The 18,785-nt window shown below is 44.1% G+C and overlaps 1 protein-coding gene across 4 annotated transcripts in view; it reads left to right on the forward strand.

Moving 5' to 3' along the window:
* The window catches only part of SNX14 (sorting nexin 14), a 271,117-nt gene that overhangs the window by 210,112 nt on the left and 42,220 nt on the right, over positions 1 to 18,785 (forward strand). For all 4 annotated transcript variants that reach the window (XM_029595485.1, XM_029595488.1, XM_029595486.1 and 1 more), the window contains 3 exons: positions 6,377 to 6,417; positions 6,561 to 6,680; positions 7,922 to 8,045. In XM_029595485.1, coding sequence (XP_029451345.1) covers positions 6,377 to 6,417; positions 6,561 to 6,680; positions 7,922 to 8,045 — 285 coding nt within the window. The remainder of the gene's footprint in view (positions 1 to 6,376; positions 6,418 to 6,560; positions 6,681 to 7,921; positions 8,046 to 18,785) is intronic.

Here is an 18,785-nt window from a genome sequence, read left to right on the forward strand (position 1 = left end):
GGCAACTCCAGGAACGGGGTTATGACGGTCATAGGGAGCGAAGGCCAGTCGCCTGTGCTTGGGAATTTAGACCCTCTTGTCGGGACAGGCTGCAGTTCTTCACGAATCAGTGGCCCAGTATAACCTCGAACCAGTGGGTTCTTTCCATCATCCGTCAGGGGTACTAATTGAATCTATTGGGTGTCCCGCCAAATTGCCCTCTGAGTCCGTTTTGGGAGCTGGTTGCACATCAGGAGGTACTGCTAATGGAGCTCTCTTCCCTCTTAATGGTCAGAGCAGTTGAGCCTGTCCCACCAGGGCAAAGAGGGTGGAGATTTTACTCCAGGAACTTCCTAATTCCAAAGAGAACAGGAGGACTCTGTCCCATCCTAGACCTAAGAGCCTTGAACAAATTGCTAAAAAAAAAAAAAAAGTTCGAGATGGTTTCCCTGGGCACCTGCCATTATGAGAGATTGGTTTATAGAACTCCGGTCCAAAATAAAAACACAAAGAAGAACTACTTGCATCATTTTCGGAACTCCGAGATGATTTTCTAGCCTTAGGGCACAGGGTCGACGAACTGGATATGAGAATTGATGATCAGGATGCGACAATAAAAGATCTGACACAAATTATCTGACAAAATAAACTTGAGACTAAATCGGAGCTAACTGTGCTTGCAGAGAAACTTGAAGACCTAGAGAATAGGTCGCAGCGCCACAATATCCAGCTCAGAGGGATCCCTGAAACTTCAGAATATGCTGACAGTATGGCTACTGCACAAGCTTTTTGCACTTTCCTACTCACACAGGCAGCGTCTGGGAGCGAACAAGGAGGAGCAGCTGAAATTACCACTCTTACAATTGAGTGTGCACACCGGGCTTTGGGGGCCCGCAGAGAAAACAGAGCACGGGACATTATTCTCAACTTCATTAGCTTTATTCAGAAGAAGCAAATACTAGCAATTGCGCGTAAGAAAAGGCAATGGGTATGGAAAACCCTGGAAGTGGCTATATTTCAAGATCTTGCCACTAGCACCCTAAAAAAGAGGTATGAGCTGAGGCCAGTAACAGAGTCTGTACGACGTGCAGAGATAAAGTACCAGTGGAATTTTCCATTTGCCCTGTCATTTCAACATGAAGGCAAAACATACAGGATGAAGAATACGGCGGACGCCACAGCAGTCTTTCAAGATGCAGGCCTAGCACTTATACTACCGGAACCTCCTACGGCAGCTTCTAAACCCCGGGAAGCCATGATCTCTAAATGGCAGAAGGTAGAACGGACCAAGCGACGCCCAAATAATAAATTGGTGACATCCCGTGAAGATATGTCGGAGCAGGGCTGACTGTGAATTGATTTATTTGAATCCAGTATTAGGAACAACGATTAAGCCCACGAGGACACTTAAAAACAGACTGCAAAAATCACAGGTTTGATCAACAAAGGATTTGTGTTGAAGGCACAATTCACTGCAGACTAAAACATAAAATGCTGGTTTCCAGTGTTACTGCTTACATTTTCACTTTTGAATTAAAGTTATTATGCTGGGGGGAGGGCCTTCTTGAGCAGACTGGCGAGTTCCCCATGCGGGGATCCTTAGCAGGAGGCAAGCAGATTACAAAGGGTGGGGGGAGGGGGTGAATAGATTACCCGCAGCAAAAGGAGGGGAAACATCATAATTCTATGGTAGTGTGCTTTGCAGGGTATGGCCTCATTACTGTATTAGCAATGTATTACAAATGGTATAGGAATATAAAGTACATAGCAAGAGCCATACTTAACTCATATACTATATTTGTTATACTTTTGAGATATGATGATTAGAATTGCTACTCTAAATGTTAAAGGTTTAAATACATACAGAAAGCATTATTTACTTCAGAGAGATCTGAAGCGACTAAACATAACTATAGCATTCCTACAAGAGACACATATACGGAAAAGACATGAACATCTGATTTCATTTCGTGGATATCCATATACATATTTAGCTGCAGCGGGGAAGGATAGTAGATATGCCGGGACTGGCATTTTAATATCTTCCTCCATTTTATTTGACACACTAGAGCAAATCATTGATGACAAAGGCAGAAGTGTCTTTCTTAAAATCAAGCTGGGCAAAGATGTATATTCCCTCTTGTCTGTTTATGCGCCTACTCAGGATCAAGCTTCCTTCCTCTTCAAAATGCAACAGGAGAGGGCTATGTCATTTGGGGAGGGGATTTTAATCTTACTATCAAAACGCAACTTGATAATTCTTATATGAACATCCAGCACAAGCACCCTTCGGGGCAAAAAGCTAGGGCTATGTGAAATACCACCATGAAGACGTGGCATTTAGCAGATGTTTGGCGCCAACATAATCCAACCTCTAGTCTAGAGTATACACATTCTATTCCAAACCCCATAATTCATATTCCCGTATTGACATCTTCCTGGTGGACACCTATGTGATCTTAAAGGTTAAACAAAGCGAGATTGAACCGATCACTTGGTCGGATCAGGGGATGGTCTGGCTGGGTATCTCAACTCAGGTAGGACATGGGGGACAGTCTTTCTGGCGGCTTAATGTATCATTACTAAAGCACGAAACATTTGTTCAGAAACTAGCACACTCTTTGTCTGAATATTATCAAATTAATTACAACCAATCGACCTCCGTGAGTTGTGTGTGGGAGTGCTATATAGCAGTGATTCGAGGACATTGCATAGCAAGAGCAACAGCTGTTTAAAGGGAAAGGGAGTCTGAGCGCCAACTATTAGCTGAAATTAGTCGCTTATCCAAACACCACTTCCAATCCCAATCTGCTAAGGTGTACCGACAGCTAACGGAGGCTCGTTTTAAGATGAGTACATTAGAAGACGCCCAAATAGCTTATAACTTGGAAAGAACTCAACAAAAATATTATGAGGGCAGTGACAAGGCTGGTAAATTATTAGCCCGCCAGCTGAAGGAGCGTATCTCTCAAAGCATAATCACAAAAATAAAAGATACTAGTGACCATGTTACACTGAACCCCATGGAAATTAGAAAATGTTTCACGGTTTTTTTGCCACTCTGTATAGCACTAACACAAAGATTCAAGTTAATGAAATTACTGAATACTTAAAAACTATGGAGATCCCTCAGCTAACACTGGAACAACAACAGACCGTAGATGATCCCATATCAGTTGAGGAGGTGAATCTGGTGATTAAATCATTAGAAAATAGCAAGTCCCCCAGCCTAGATGGCCTACCTGGGGAGTACTATAAGGCACTTTCGGATTGCGTGGCCCCACACTTAATGGAACCTTTTAATAAGTGGTTCCCTGTATGCACAATCCAACACCGCTGGCATAACTGTGCTGCCTAAACCAGGCCAGGACCACACTTTATGCAGCTCCTATCGGCCAATCTCTCTAATCAATCAAGACCTAAAAATTCTGGCTCGAATACTAGCATTATGGCTAAATATTTACCGAATCTGGTACATTCAGATCGAGTAGGATTTGTGCCTCAGCGCATGGTGGCCGACAATGTGAGGAAAATTTGGACCTGGTTTGGTGGGTAAAAAGGGAAAACATTCCAGCTGCGCTCCTTTCCATTGATGCAGAAAAGATATTTGACATGGTCCATTGGCCTCTTTTGTTTCAAACATTAACCAAAATGAATATTGGTCCTTTTTTTTTTACAATGAATTTCCCAGTTATACAACAACCTTCAAGCCATGGTTAAAGTGAACGGGGGCTATGGGGAGAGATTTAAGATTGGGAGAGGCACCCGACAGGGCTGCCCGCTCTCCCCATTATTATTCACTTTATTTTTAGAACCCTTTGCTACCAGGATTCGGATGTCTGACGACATATTGGGGATTCATTCCCTTAAGGGAATGTAGTTTTAAACTGTCCCTTTTCGCAGACGGCATGTTCACTCTGACACACCCCATGCAGTCTTTAGCAGGTGTGGAAACCGAGATTATGAAGTTTAGCAGCGTCTCAGGATTTAAAGTCAATCTGGAAAAATCCGAGTTATTAAATATCAATCTATCCCAGACCGATGTACAACTCATAACCCATAAATTTCCCTTCTGATGGGCAAAAAAAGCCTTAAAATATTTAGGGGTCTATAATCAATGCTATCTTAAATTACCTTTATGATCTTAACTACGCCCCATTATCCAGGACCATTGATAAAGATTTGGACGAGTGGCATAAGGGACCATTTACATGGATCAGGTGTATCGCTATAATCAAAATGAACATCCTACCTAGATTTTTACACCTATTTGCTACGTTACCCATGCTACTGCCGCCTGCTTATCTGCGCAAGACACAAAAAAAAAAGTGACTTCATTTGGAGTCATAGACCACCAAGGGTGGCTTGATGCATTTTATATCAACACAAGAGACAAGGTGGCCTAGGGGTACCTGATTTACAAGCCTATTATGCAGCTGCTCAGCTAAAAGCAATTTTCGATCTGGCACGAGTGCGAAATTCCAAACAATGGGTCACTGATTTTCACGCCTTGCTTCGGGAGGAGGGGAGAGAGGACTGGCAATCTCGAGCATAGGAGAACCGTCCACTTCCTGGTACCTGTCATTTCAAATATCATTTGAAATGACAGATACCAGCGTGTCCGTGAAGCGTTAGGCCAGCGCACCCAGGATACTGTATAGTGCTCTATACAGTAAAATGGGTTGCGCAGGCCTAACGCTTCACGGACGCTTCTTGGACGCGGCTTGCATTTGCAATCATTTTAAATATAGTATCGAGCAGTAGATGAGAGGACTGTGCGTGCGGCAACCACGGGTGCGCCCGGCACTAACGCAGCTCTTCCTACCGCTCCTTACCGTATCGGCCTGAAAGTTAGTACCTGGGGCAGTGGAGAGTGAAGTGACGACAGGGGGAGAAGTAGGATTTGAACTCTGGCTTCCCTGGTTTTCAGCCTGCTGCTCTAACCACTCTACTCCATTAGGGTTGGAACCTTTAACAACTAATTGAATCACAAAGAGAGGTGTTAATATTCACAAATAAATATTTAACTTGGGTATAGAATCTGTATGGGAAATCTTTTTGTGCTGAACTAAGATTATAGTAATCCACTGCCTCCTGCCCATAATGGGCTTCAAGCAGCTATCAGATCACATTACCATTATTCAAATCATTTATAGATTCATTATTTTATAAAGTGAAACTACAAAATAAATCCTTCCAAACACAAACCAAAACTAAACAATGTAGAACATACATATACTTATCAACTAATATCTCCAAAAAAAAGAGTATTTATCTTTGTCTCTGATCTCTTTTGCAAACTGAAAGTGCTTATTTCAAGTCAAAGCTGCCTTCCTCCAAAGAGCAGAACACTTATCTTTATCTTAAAGTTCTTTTACAAACAAAGTGCTTCCAGAAAAGAAAAGAGCACTTTATCTCCCGCTGTGAATTCAGATTGAAATTAGGGCACCTTTGTTGCTCTTGCTGTCATTTAAAATAGAGACTGCTCCCGCTCTTTAGCTTACAAGTGCTTACATTCTCTTTTATCCACAAGTGCTCTCTTTGGAGGACTGCAGCTTCAGTTTGAATTAAGATTTCTGATACTGACTCTATACCTAAGTTAAATATTTATTTTTATATATCTGCACCTCTCTTTGTGTTTCGGTTTGTTATATGTGAGGTGTTGCTTACCATTTTCTTATTAATGGTTACTGTACCTTTAACAACTATTCACGTCCCAGGAATGTTCCCTATCCTTTTATAGTTTATCTACTTATCTAATCATATTTATCACATTGGCGAGGTGCAAAGTAATAGCAATATGAGATGATAAAAACTGAACGAGTAAAAACAAAATACATCATAAAAGACTAAAAACTGTCATACAAAATGAGGTCCATAGTCAAAATGTTTGATTAATTTTTGGACTTAGCTGGACAAACCCTGATGGTTTAAATTCTCTGCCTCATTGGCTAAATTTTGTCTGAATACAAGAGGCAGCACTGGAGGTGTTCCTGGGGCTCTGTTTTACCATACCCAGGCAGCACCAATATTCAACACTGGCTGGACAGTGTTAGCCAAATAGCAGGTTTAAGATCACCCTGACACCTATGCTTCCTCTGAAGTCTTTGAATTCTGTTCACACTTTGTTTTCCATTTAAAAAAAAAAAAATCATCAAATGGATTGCTGCATAGAAAAGTAAGAGTGTTTGGTTACTTGTTCCAGATCACTTCAGAAAATGATAAAAATGGATTTTCACATATTGTTGAAGTGTTCTGAGCGTGCTGCTTTGCTTTTCACGAGTAAATACTTTTTATTAACCATGGTGTTTAAAGGGGCCAGAAAAATGGCAGAGCTAGGCAAGCATATTCAAGATCCTATGTACATAGGCTCATTTTTTTTTCTTCTAAATTACAGGGAAAATTATAAAGTCTGTCCCTGGGAAACTAATTAAAGAGGTAAGAAGGGTGTATTTTGAGATACTGTATTCATTTGTTGTCTGCATTCTTCTTTTCTTGGCAGACTTGATTGTGTTTCATTATAACTATTCAGTTTTTAAGGTTCATTGCATATCGGCTAACTTTTACTGTGTCCATTGCAGAAAGGACAACATCTAGAGTTATTTATCATGAACTTCATTAACTCTTGTGAATCTCCGAAGCCTAAACCAAGTAGACCAGAACTGACGATTCTGAGTCCCACTTCAGAAAACAGTAAAAAGGTCTGTCTTGACAATTTTGCACAAAAAAATGGAGGATATAACGACTTAGGTGTTGATTACAATCTGTTGAGGGGGTGGTGAGGGAGGGCAGTTTGACCATAGAGGAATAGAGGAATAGAAAAACACTCTTGCTGCATCCTCCAACCTTTCACAAATTCACTGAGCTGTCATCTGAAGATTAGTTCAGTTTTCTACATGTTTTTAAATAGTAAATCTCTACTCAGTAATAAATCTGAATGAAGCAGGTAGCGCTATATGAGAACATAATTCCTTGTTTATAGTCACAGAAGTGTGGAAATGGCTTGAAATCCCTAGATAGTTGGTTCAAGTTCTATGTCTCCTAACACTAGGCCATGTGGTGTCTGGTTTCCCCTGCTCTGTATAATGAGACAAACCAGGCCGCTACAGTATGTTTCTTCAACTTGTTTGGAAAATAAATCTTTTCTGAGCTCCTCCACTCAAATTTAGGTTTGTGTACAGGAATCCATATAAATTTTTTTTAAAAACTGCTGTAAGTTTTATTCAGAGGATATTTAATTTCTTTATGGAGATTAGGAAGTGAAATATTTGTTAGGCCAATGATGAGCAGAGGTTCTTTCTAAAGCATGGCTGAACTTTAGTCCCCTTCCTAGGACAAGTCATGGGTAATGTTAAACACGCTGACTCCATGCTAAAGTTCCAATAGAATAAAGGGTAACTTGTTCTGCCTTTTTGGAAATGGAAAACTAATTTTTTAGGCATTTGTGCCTCTGGATAGTATGGGTGCTGCTTTTCAAGTACTAACTACTTATAGAAATGTAGATTAGTGTACTCGGTAGCATTGCAACATGTGCAGGAGGACTTGGATTCAGTTCCCAAAGCAGGCTGGGAATAATGCGGAGGCAGTGATGCTAGCCCTCCAGAGAGAACTCTGGTCATATTTTATCTGCCTCGTACTGGTTCAGGATGCACTGGTTTCTGCAGTGACTGGGCTAGATGGGACAGTGGAGGAGGAGTCTGAAAATTGGGAGAAACCCTGGGTTAGTTACAAATGACAGTTCATGGCAATGTAGTTTTGAATAGGAGGAGCAAGGGAAATTTGCAGGCCAGAACAAAAAATGTAATTAAATCTATTCATATTCCCACAATGGACTGGGTTCATATGCAGGTATTAAGTGATGATGGTTTTAGTTTTACTTAACCTTTTTCTTTTTGAATGTCTGCATGGCTGTTTTCAGACTTCATTTTTTTCATATTTTTAGCTCTTCAATGATCTCTTCAAGAATAATGCAAATCGCTCTGAAAATGTGGAGAAAAAGCACAATGAAAACTACTTTATGGAGATGATGACAGTAGAGGGCGTTTATGACTACTTAATGTATGTCGGTAAGAAACTGTGCTTTGTATTTCACATGCAGAATTAGACTGCTGAATAGTAAGTGCCAAGTCTCTTAATAAAAGCATTATATGCTTCATTCTCTTGAGTAGTTGATATGTATAAATATTATAGATTGTAAAAGTTATAATTTTGTAGTTACTGAAATATGCTCGGTGAAGGAAAGACATTGGAATGTGAGCACTATAAACACTCCTTCCTTTGATCTAATGTAGTCACCCTCCCCTTCTCAGCATTTGCTGGTGGTGTATAAGCAGGGCCGCTGGTTTGCTATAAGTCTGGAGCCACAGCAACTGCTACATAATTTGTCTCCCCTCCCATGGAAGTTGCGGGAAATGAGCTCCTGAAGTGGGAGCCACTGCTTTATTTTTTTTTTTTTCAGTTTTCCCTACACAGGTTATTTCTGCTATTTTATTTATTTATTTATTTATTTATTTATTTATTTATTTATTTATTCATTCTTTATTCAATTTTCCAAATCTTTACAAAACAGAAAAGTATCATAAAGCATGTTAACTCACATCGCATTTAAATTGAGACAAATTACCAAGTAAAAGAAGAAAAAAGTTTTTACACAATATTACACAATCTACATACTTTTTCTATTAATAAAAACATAGGGTAATATGGAGATCCAAGATTTTATTAGGACAAACACTTAAGAAAAAAGATTTTTAAGAAGAAATAGGGAGGAAAAGCAATTTATCCTTCTTATAACACCTGTGAGTTAGGTAGAACCAGTCTCCACTATGCGACTATCTAACAGATTCCTTAATTGAGCTGGTTCAAAGAAAATATATTTATTATTTTCTAATTTTAATATACATTTACATGGGTATCTGATATTGAGTTGACCACCTATTTGTCTACCTTCTTGACTCATGCCCAAAAAGAATTTCCTCCTAATCTGAGTCGCTCTGGTCAAGTCTGGATAAATCCAGACTTTTTGTCCAAAGTGTAACTTGTTCCTATTCCATAGAAATAGTCTTAATATCATATCTCTATCTGTGGGAAATATGAAAGAGACCAATAACGTTCCATGAAACTCTATTTGCTCTTCCAAAGAAGTTTCCAGGAAAGCAGTAAGATCGATTCCCGCATCCTGAGGTTGCTCTGATGGTGGTAATTCACTCAAATTTCTTGGTGAAGTAGCAAAAAATATTTTAAAGACTGGCGGTATTGCCTCTATAGGCACTGAAAGAATTTCAATCAGGTATTTTTTAAATTGGTCCGTTATTGGGACCAAATTAATAGAGGGAAAATTTAGAATCCTTAAATTCAAGTACCTTGATTTATTCTCCAAATTTTCAATTCTTTTTACAGCAGTATCTTCACTTTGAATCAATTTTGTTTGTACTTCCTTAATGGTAGTTATTTGGTCAGTCATATCTTTCACCTTTTTCTCTTGCTCTTTTATTAAAGATTCCATAATCTGAACCGAGTTCTGTGTATTATTCACCACTGTAACTAGAGAAGACACAGATTTTTCTAGCGCAATTAGAGCATTCCAAATAGAGTCCAGAGTGACCACGCTTGGTCTCACTAATTTTGGCATAGTAAGGCTCTGTCTTACCCCACTCTGCCGGCAGACCTCGCCTATCCACGAGGATTCGTCTGCCGCGTCCTCTCTTTTCCTGGTTGTTAAAGTCTCCGCTCGAGCCTGGCATGATCTTTCCTGCCTCTCCAGCAGTCGCAGCCTCCATGCTGCCCGCTAATGCTCTCACAGGTACAGGTAGTGCTACCGCCGTCACTCCTCCAAGACCAGCCTCCAACATCGATCCCCTTTTGGCCAACAACTGCCGCGGCTCTCGATTCTGGTACTGAGGTATGCTTTGGTACAGAGATGAGGGCGTCTTGGGTGCTCCCGGGGTTAACGATGCATGTTTGCCCATGAGGGCCTGGCCATGTCCTATAGCCTGCACCTCCGCGGGCTCCCTTCCCGGAGTAGAGATGCTTGTTGGCATGAAACCCCCCTCAATTGTAGGTTGGGAGGGGATAGGTTTGGAAGGTGTAGAGGTTTCCATTCGGACCCTACCCTTCCTCTTCATATGAGGCATGATTCTCTAAGGAAAAAATCGTCAGACTGGGAAGCTCATCAAATGCTGACCTCTCCCTGAGACGCCATCTTGGATCTCTGCTATTTTTTTTAAACCTATTATGCCAAACTGCTTTGGTCTTATAATGGAATTGCAGTCAATCAGATTTTTATAAATGTCTTTTTCACTCTGCCCTCCCTTCCAAGTCAGTCTGGTGCTTTTTTTGTTTTGAAGCTCTGCCTCCTTTGTCCCACAGGCTGAATCTCCTTGTGTTTATTTTTTATGTTTTTGGAGGGATAGGGTTTAACCCCCACCCCCCACCAGAAGCAGAAGCACCATTATTTTTTACACCCTCCCATGCATCAAGCCACTGCTTTTTAAATCCTATCTGAATGTGCTATGTGAGGTTGACAGATATCACTGCTGTCAGCATTGTGTTGCTAATGAAATTGATCCCAGCAGTTGCAGCAGCAGGGTAAGAGAGAGGATTGTGGAAAGGGGAGCAAAAATAGGGTGAGAGTGAGAAAGGGGAAAGAGAGGATAAGAGTTGCATTTTACACTGGGGTCTGTTTTACATTCATCTTTCAATTATATTAGCGCCATTTGTTTATGATGGAATTTTGATATGTGTACAGTTTTATTGTTATTTATTAAGGCATGTTTTGTCTTAGACTTTGAGAGTTTTGGGTTTAGTTTATTATGGTCTTTGATACTCCATTCACTGCCTTGTGCTTCAGTGAAAAGGCATTTAATTGTAAATCAGATTTGAAAGGGGGCATGGAAAAGTGAAGGAAATGTGGGGAAGGAAGGAACTATCGGGTCTATCCAGTACCGAGCGGTAGGAAGAGCTGCGTTAGTGCCTACAGCACCCGCGGTTACCGCACGCACGGTGCAGCTCACCTACCGCTCGATCCTGAACACTAATTTTATGTAAATGTAAACCGCGTCCGTAATGCCTTAGACCCGCGCAACCCATTTTACTGGATAGAGCGCCTATACAGTATCCTGGGTGCGCGGGCCTAAGGCTTCACGGCCACGCTGGTATCTGTCATTTCAAATGTCATTTGAAATGACAGATACCAGGAAGTCGGGACTGCCAGCCCCCCCTCCCCTCCTCCCGAAGCAGGGCGCGAAAAGCAGCCTTGCTCCGGGAGGAGGGAGCGGCGAAGCGACTTTTTGCTTTTGGTTTTTTCGCTTTTGTTTTTGCTTCGCCGCTGTCATCTCTTCTCCCCTCCTCCCGGAGCAAGGCTGCTTTTCGCGCCCTGCTCCGGGAGGAGGGGAGAAGAGATGACAGCGGCGAAGCAAAAAAAAAGCGAAAAAAACCAAAAGGGGACCCGACCGACCGACCCGACTTACTTTTGCAGCCGTCCGGCATCTTTGCTCCCCCGCCTCGTCCGGCATCGTTGCTCCCCCGCCTCCTCCAGGAAGATGGCTGCCAGCACGGGGGAAAGCGGCCCTTGTGCATTCAATTGGCTGCTGTGACGCCAAACGTCGTGACGTCACGTCTTGAGCAGCCAATTGAAAGCACAGGGGCCGCTTTCCCCCGTGCTGGCAGCCATCTTCCTGGAGGAGGCGGAGGAGGTAGATCGTGTTCCTGCTGATGGCTTCAGAAAAGTAAGTCGCTTTTGAAAAAAAAAACCAAAATTGCTTTTGGTTTTTTTTAGCTTCGCCGTTGCTTCGCCGCTGTCAGTGTCTCCCTCTCCTCCCGGAGCAAGGCTGCTTTTCGCGCCCTGCTCCGAGAGGAGGGGGGACACTGACAGCGGCGAAGCAAAAAAAAAAGAGAAAAGTCGCTTTTGAAAAAAAAAAAAACCAAAATTGCTTTTGGTTTTTTTTTGCTTCGCCGTTTTTTTTGCTTTGCCGTTGCAGTCTCCGTGGCAGCCCCAGTCCGGACATCGGAGGGGGGCTGCAACGTTTTTTTTCGCTTTTTTTTTTGGCTTCGGGAGCAGGGGAGAGGACTGGGGCTACCACGGAGACCGGCACCCATGATCGGCGGGGGCAGGTGAGCGGGGGCTGGGGGAAAGCTTTCCACCTACCCTTACCCATGCCTCTACCGCCTGGGTCAGGGTAGGCGGTAAGTTTGCAGGTTAAACGCGCGACAAAACGGCAGGGAAAGATAGCGATAGTCGGGGCACGGGTTACGGGATGCTAGGGAATAGCTAATTCGCTCGTTTGCATGCAATATACATGCCGTGGGCGGAAGGGGTTGCCCGGGGAATTTAGGACGCGGTAGGAGTAGGTTAAAAGGGATTCGGGATCGCAGGAAGGGCTAACGCGGCCGGAAACGGAGTAAAAAGCGGCTTAGGAGCGCAGGGTAAACGCGGCCGCACTTTACAGGATAGACCTGTATGTGAGTAAGGATGGGAACCAATGCAGGGTTGAGTTGAGCAAGGATTGGAAGACTGGATGTAGGGCCAGATTTAGGTATAGGCAACATAGGCGCATAACTAAGAATCCACATTCTGAAGGCACTTGAAAACTGGGATTCTCCAAGGACAAGCAGGATGGTAGTCCTCACACATGGGTGACATCATCAGATGGAGCCCGGCACAGAAATCTTTTGTCAAAGTTTCTAGAAATTTTGACACACTGAGATGCCCAGCATGTCGTTAACCACGCGTCCTCGCGGGTTCCCTCTTCAGTCTTTTTTTTTTCCGCGAAGCTGAAACATCACGGCTGTGGAGCTCGTGCATTTTCTGTGAGAAATCATACTTTTTCTTCCTTCCCACATTGCAACATGTCCATTTGCGTTTTCAGCGTTTTTTGCTCATTGTTTTCAGTAAGTTTTGTGATATTTTGTGGTCGATTACCACCTGTGTTGTCTCCCTGTGGCCGCCGGCCATCGACCGCGCACCGCGTTCTTTTCGACATGGCGTCTGGCTTTCACTGCTGCCCTCAGTGCCCCCGGACCATGTCCATCATAGACCCTCATAAGGTCTTTGTCCTCTGCCTGGGGACTTCGCATGATATCCGTGTGCCCAGATGACCCCTAAGGGCTGTCGGGTGTGCCTAGACAAAATGGAAAAGCTGGCACCGGAAAATTGGATTTGTCATTGGCGTCCGGGACTTTTACATTGCAGAAGGGAGTCTCAGCATCAGCTCCCCTCGGTGTCCTCTTTGTTGCTGATCCTCGATCCTGAGGTAGGGGCAGGGGACCAGGTGAGTTCGATATCCTCGCAATCCAAGTTGGGTTCCTCTCTGTCGCCATTGATCCCGGAGAAGGACCGAGGTGAGCACCAAGAAAAGTCTAGGAAACACAGATATCAATCATCCTCTTCGAAGTCAGACCATGGGAAAGCATCGACTGCGTTGGTGCCTCCCCGAAGCGGTCTCGTTTGGAGGAGGTGATACCCTCAAGTCCTCCCAAGGACTCTTGGCGGTTTCCACAGATACCAGTGGAAGGTTCGGTTCCACCCCATGACTCCGGGTTGATCCGATTCTGCTGTTGCTGCCTCCTCAAGCCATCCTGTCCTCTGCAGCTTTTGAGGAGGAATTAGAGAGGTGCGTGCAGTTAGTGGTCGGCCAGGCCCTGCAGGGCATTAAGTCTCTGGTTCTTCTGGAACTGCCACCGCCGCAAGAGCTGACTCCATTGGTGTAAGTGCCTCTCTTGGAGTGGCTGGACCTGCTGCTCGGTGTCTTACTGACGCAGCCAGCTCCGATGCCCTGAACCCCTTTGCTGTCGAGGAGAGCATCAGTGCTGCCACCACCGGTCCCCATTTCAGTGAGCGACTTCTTGGACGAGGAAGGTCCATCAGGGTCGACGGTGCCTCAGCAACCTCTGGCACTCCCAGGGCCATCGGGGCCGATGCCCTCTGTGCTCCTGTCGCCGGCAAATCCATCTGTGCCCATGCAGCCCAGGATCCCACCGGTGTCCTCGGTACCGTCTTCAGTTCCACCAGTGCCCCTGCAGCCCTCTGGCTCGAGGCTTAGGGCTCAGGTGGGAGCTCCACCCCACGTCTTCGGACATTCAAAGCGAAGGGGAAGCCCCCTATGATCCGTGGGAAGGAAACTCATCTTTTTCCTCTACAGAGGAATCGGAGGACTTGCCTTCTGAATTCTCTCCATCGGAGGAGAGGAGGAAATCCCCCCCAGAGGATTTTTCTTTTGCTGGGTTTAAAGCCATGGCAGAATTGGTGCCTTTCCAGCTATTAACAGAACAGGATTCTCGTCACAAGATGGAGATCCTGCAGTTTCTTGATACTCCTAAGGAAGTGGAGGAGCATCTTTAAGGAGCTAGTCATTCGACTCTGGGAACATCCCATTTCCATTCCTCCTGTGAACCAGAAGACAGACACGGTCTAACTGGTCCAGCCCACCACCGGGTTTGAACACAGTCAGCTTCCTCACCAGTCAGTGGTGGTGGAATCGACCCTAAAGAAGGCAAAGAGACTTTGGACTCATGCCTCTGCCTTCCCAGGCTGTGAGCACAGAGCTCTGGACGCTCTTGGAGACCGGGTGTTCTAGGGCTCAATGTTAGCAGCCAGGATTGCTTGCTATCAACTCTGTATGGGGCAGTACTCCAAAAACCTCTGGAAACAAGCCCAAGAGTTGGGGGGGAACGCCTCCCGCAACAATTTCAGGAGGTCTTCCAGAAAATAGTTCAGCAGGGCCTGGACTCTGATAAACATAAGGTCTGCTCTGCGTGCAGTGTGTTTGCGAAAGCTATGAGAGTTGCTGCAGTGGGCATTGGGGTGCATGGCATGGCTTGGCTGCACACCTCCAACCTGTGCCCTGAGGTGCAGGACCGTTTGGCAGATCTGCCCTGTACAGGGGAGAATCTTTTCAGTGACCAGATTAAAGAGGCGGTGGCCCAACTGAAGGACTATCGTGAAACCCTTTCAACAGTGGTTAAAAATGTAAATATTATTCTGCACAACTGTTTGGTATTTTACAGATTTATATTCTAGAAAGTAGACAACCTTCGCAGAGGAAAGGGAATTCATTAAAGAATTGTGTAAAAATATAACATTAGAAGCAAGACCACAACATCTAAATAAAACAAATTCCACAACAGTGTTTCAGCTTTGTGGCATGCCCTTGTGGGTAAAAACACAGCTTCAACCACAGACATTACCATCTAGTGCTTTCTGTGACTCACTCCTACAAGGAAACTTCATTTTACTGTGGGGAGGAGGAGAGTTAAAATTCTGTTTTTCTCTCTAGGGTGGTAATGGAGCTAGATTGCTCTTTATTATGAATTTTTATAATGTGTTAGTATGTATGTAGGTTTCCATTTGATTATTCTGCCTGTTCCTGGGTGAGGTACAGTGTTACTTTTTTAATATTTAATTTTGTTTTGACCCAGGGAAGTTCTTCCTGCTCCTTTGTATGTTCAGCTCAATCAGAACCAGGGCACTGATTCGATGCCATAAGCCTTCATGCACAAACTACCAAGGATTTCCCTCTATTTCAGGGCTTCCCAAACTTTTAACCTGTGTTGACCCTATTTTAGGACTTAAATTATGAAACCCAGAGGATGGCAAAAAAACAAATTAGCAGGGTGCCCTACTCCTCCACTCTCACCCTTCCCACACCAGTGATCCTCTCTCCCAAGCTTCATCCTCTCCAGTCAGTACTTTCTCTCAACATTGCATCCCCTCCGGAGGACTTCCTCTTTCAAACTCTGCCCTTCCTGCCAATGCCCTTTTACATCACCCGTCCCCCCTTCAGCTGATTCTCTCACTCCAAGCCCTTCTTATAATCCTCAGCTGATCGTTTGTCATCCCTTCCCTCTCACCCCATTGCCTCCTTGCTATCATCTCCACACCTGTCTCTCAATTCCCAGCCTTACTGCTGCCAACCCTTCTCTCACATCCATTACAGCCGATCCCCTCTGCACCCCCAGTTCCTCTCTATCTCCTAGTTGATCATCTTCATTCCCCCTCTCTCATTCTCTGCAGCCAGTCCCTCTATACCTGATCCAATAATCAAACCTCTCTTGCATTTTATCCTTCTCTTCAAACAGTTCCTCCTCCAACCAGAACCCTGGCTAGGGTGAGCAGCAACATTTTCCTTTAGGCCCCGGGCCAAGGTGGATGAAAACTAGTGAGGTTGACAGGAGCAACTATTTTTATCTTAGGTAGGTTTGGTGAGGAGAGAGGAGGCAGTGGCAATCTCAGCTGGCCCATGTACACTCAGCCCTTCCCCTCCCCTCCCCTTATAGCTGGACCCAAGCCAGATGATGATCTGCAAGCGACAACCGCATTATTAATACAAATTAGCATGGGGCCTGTGAACTAATACAAGCTCGCAGGCCCTGCAATAGCCCCAATCTATCCTCATGCAGTGCTTCCTGTTACTACAGAAACTCATGCAAGGGCACTGGCACTACAGGGCCTGTGTGTGTGTGTGTGTGCTGGCTCACAGGCCCCATACTGACTTGCATTACTAATGCTTTTGCTGCAGGATCCAAAGAACACTGCCATATGAGGCACTTGTGACCCCAGCTGAAGGTTCTGTGGCCTCATTTGGTCTCCCGACCCTAGTTTGGGAATCTCAGCTCTATTTTTTAATATTCCCTACCCCGCCATACCTAGAAAGCAATGCACTAAATTGTGGAAACTTCAGCAAATGGGGCTTTGCATGGAAAAACACACAGAAACCCTGAAATTCCAGGGTTTTTGTGCATTTTAGCATGCAAAGCCCCATTTGTACATAGTTTTGCAAAATTTGCCAATCACAATAATAATCTTATGTGCATAATCTGCTATGTGCATACATTTATTTAATTTCAAAATTGAGCTCCTGTGATCCAACAGTATGCAAAGCAGCTTAATTTTGAGAAAAAGGTGCACAAAAACATTTTTGCATCCCATGTTTTTTGCACCTTGATGGAAGTGTAGCTATCTCTTTTGCTGATTGTCTCAGCCAGTTTTCATGTACTGTTTTTCTTCAGAGCTCATTTGGATCCACAGAAAAAACTACACTGGGAGAGTCCACTAACATGCGGGAAATCCCTTGGGTTTGTACATGAGCCTCTTAGTACATGGGCCCTCAGTCCGGCCACTAGGTGTTGCCCTTAAGCTGCGACCATGATTCGCTTTCCCATGTGCACTATGAACGCTGCCCTCACAGCATCCCTAGATGACCTGGGCAGTAGAAGACCTAACTCGGGGATCAAACCAGGGACCTTCCACTGCAGTGCACAGAACTTGCCACCTAAGCCATTGGACTAACCCTTAATGTTCAATTTTGTGTCTGAATAATCGTTTGTCCCTGGGTCATATGTAAAGAGAATTTGGATTGACTAAATAGGCTTTTCATTCTGGTGCTGACTGATTAGTATTTTGGATATGCTTGGTTCTGTTTTCGTTGTTGGTACTCTTTATATTTTCTATCCCTGAAATTTGTTGGGTGGTGGTTTTTGAGATATTTCTAGGGCCTGTTCAGTTGTGAGAAGCAAATTGATAGACGTGTACTGATAAATTTGATGCTGGGGCATTTGAAATCTCTGAAAGGCAAATATTCAGAAAAGCAGCTAACAGACAACTTACTGGATAAGTTAGCTGGATAAATTATTGTGGCTAATCAGAAGTATAAACCTCTCGCTGAACTTACTTGAAGGGGCATTAAGGTAATATTTCCTGAATACTTTTCAAACCTAATCGGCTTTGTTTGAATATACCCGGAGAGGAATACCTGGATAACTTTACCTTAACCAGATATATTGAAACATGTGAGTAAGGGGCAGAAAAAATATTTTAAAAAAGGTTTGCAGGCCTCATTCTCCGCCCCCCCTCCCCCAACAAATTGTAACTGTCAGGCCAAGCATCCAATTCCCTCTCCCCCCACCAAAAAAGATTCCAAAAAATCGGTACTCTTGGCCCAAGGAGCCTTCCCCCTACCAATTCAGCAAATAAATTTGGCCTCCAGGGGCCCTGCCCATAGCCACTCCCGGCTGCACCCTCCCCACCAAAAGCCTCCAGTGCCCAGCACTGGACACTGCTGGGAGCACTACAGTTCTACCACATCCAGCAGCCTGGGGGTTTGGAGGGGTAGCCATGAGCAGCGGGGCTTGGCCATCACTTTTTTCCGAATTGGGGAATGTGGGGAGGATCCTTGGACCAGTAGGCCCACAACATTTTTTTACAATCTTGTGAAGGTGGGGGGTTTGGGCGCTGGGCCTGATATTAGTTACAGTTTGTTAGAGGGGGTGGCTAGATCAGGCTGGAAGGCCCCCTTCTGTTGTATTTTTTTTATGCCTCTTAACCAGCCATGTTTCGAATATAACTGCTTAAGGTAAAGTTATTCGGGTTCACATTCCCGGGCAACTTTAACTCTGCCTGGGCTAAAGCACATCCAGACTTAGCTGAAAAACGTATTTGGCTCACTCTGAATATGGAAGTTAACTGGATAAGTTTTCCGGCTACATCGGCTCTGCCTCCAGCTTATCCAGATGAAATGTATCTGGTTGAACAGGCCACATATTTAACCTTCAGGGTTTGTTCGGCTAACTCGGCTTGTCCTTTTTCTTCCTCCCTAAGATTTTGCATTGCCTGCCTCCCTCTCTACTGTCTGTATATTTCTCATATTGTACCCCGTTCTGAATGTGGGAAGGGCGGGCAATAAGTGCTTTAATATAAATAAATAAATAAAACTCAAGTTATCCAGACAAACCACTTTGGATGGACCTCTGACCTGCTAAATTTGTTTTAGAATACAAGTCAGGCGCAAATTCTGTATTAAACAATCCAACTC

The sequence above is a fragment of the Rhinatrema bivittatum genome, chromosome 3, assembly GCF_901001135.1.
Source record: "Rhinatrema bivittatum chromosome 3, aRhiBiv1.1, whole genome shotgun sequence".
NCBI lineage: Eukaryota > Metazoa > Chordata > Amphibia > Gymnophiona > Rhinatrematidae > Rhinatrema > Rhinatrema bivittatum.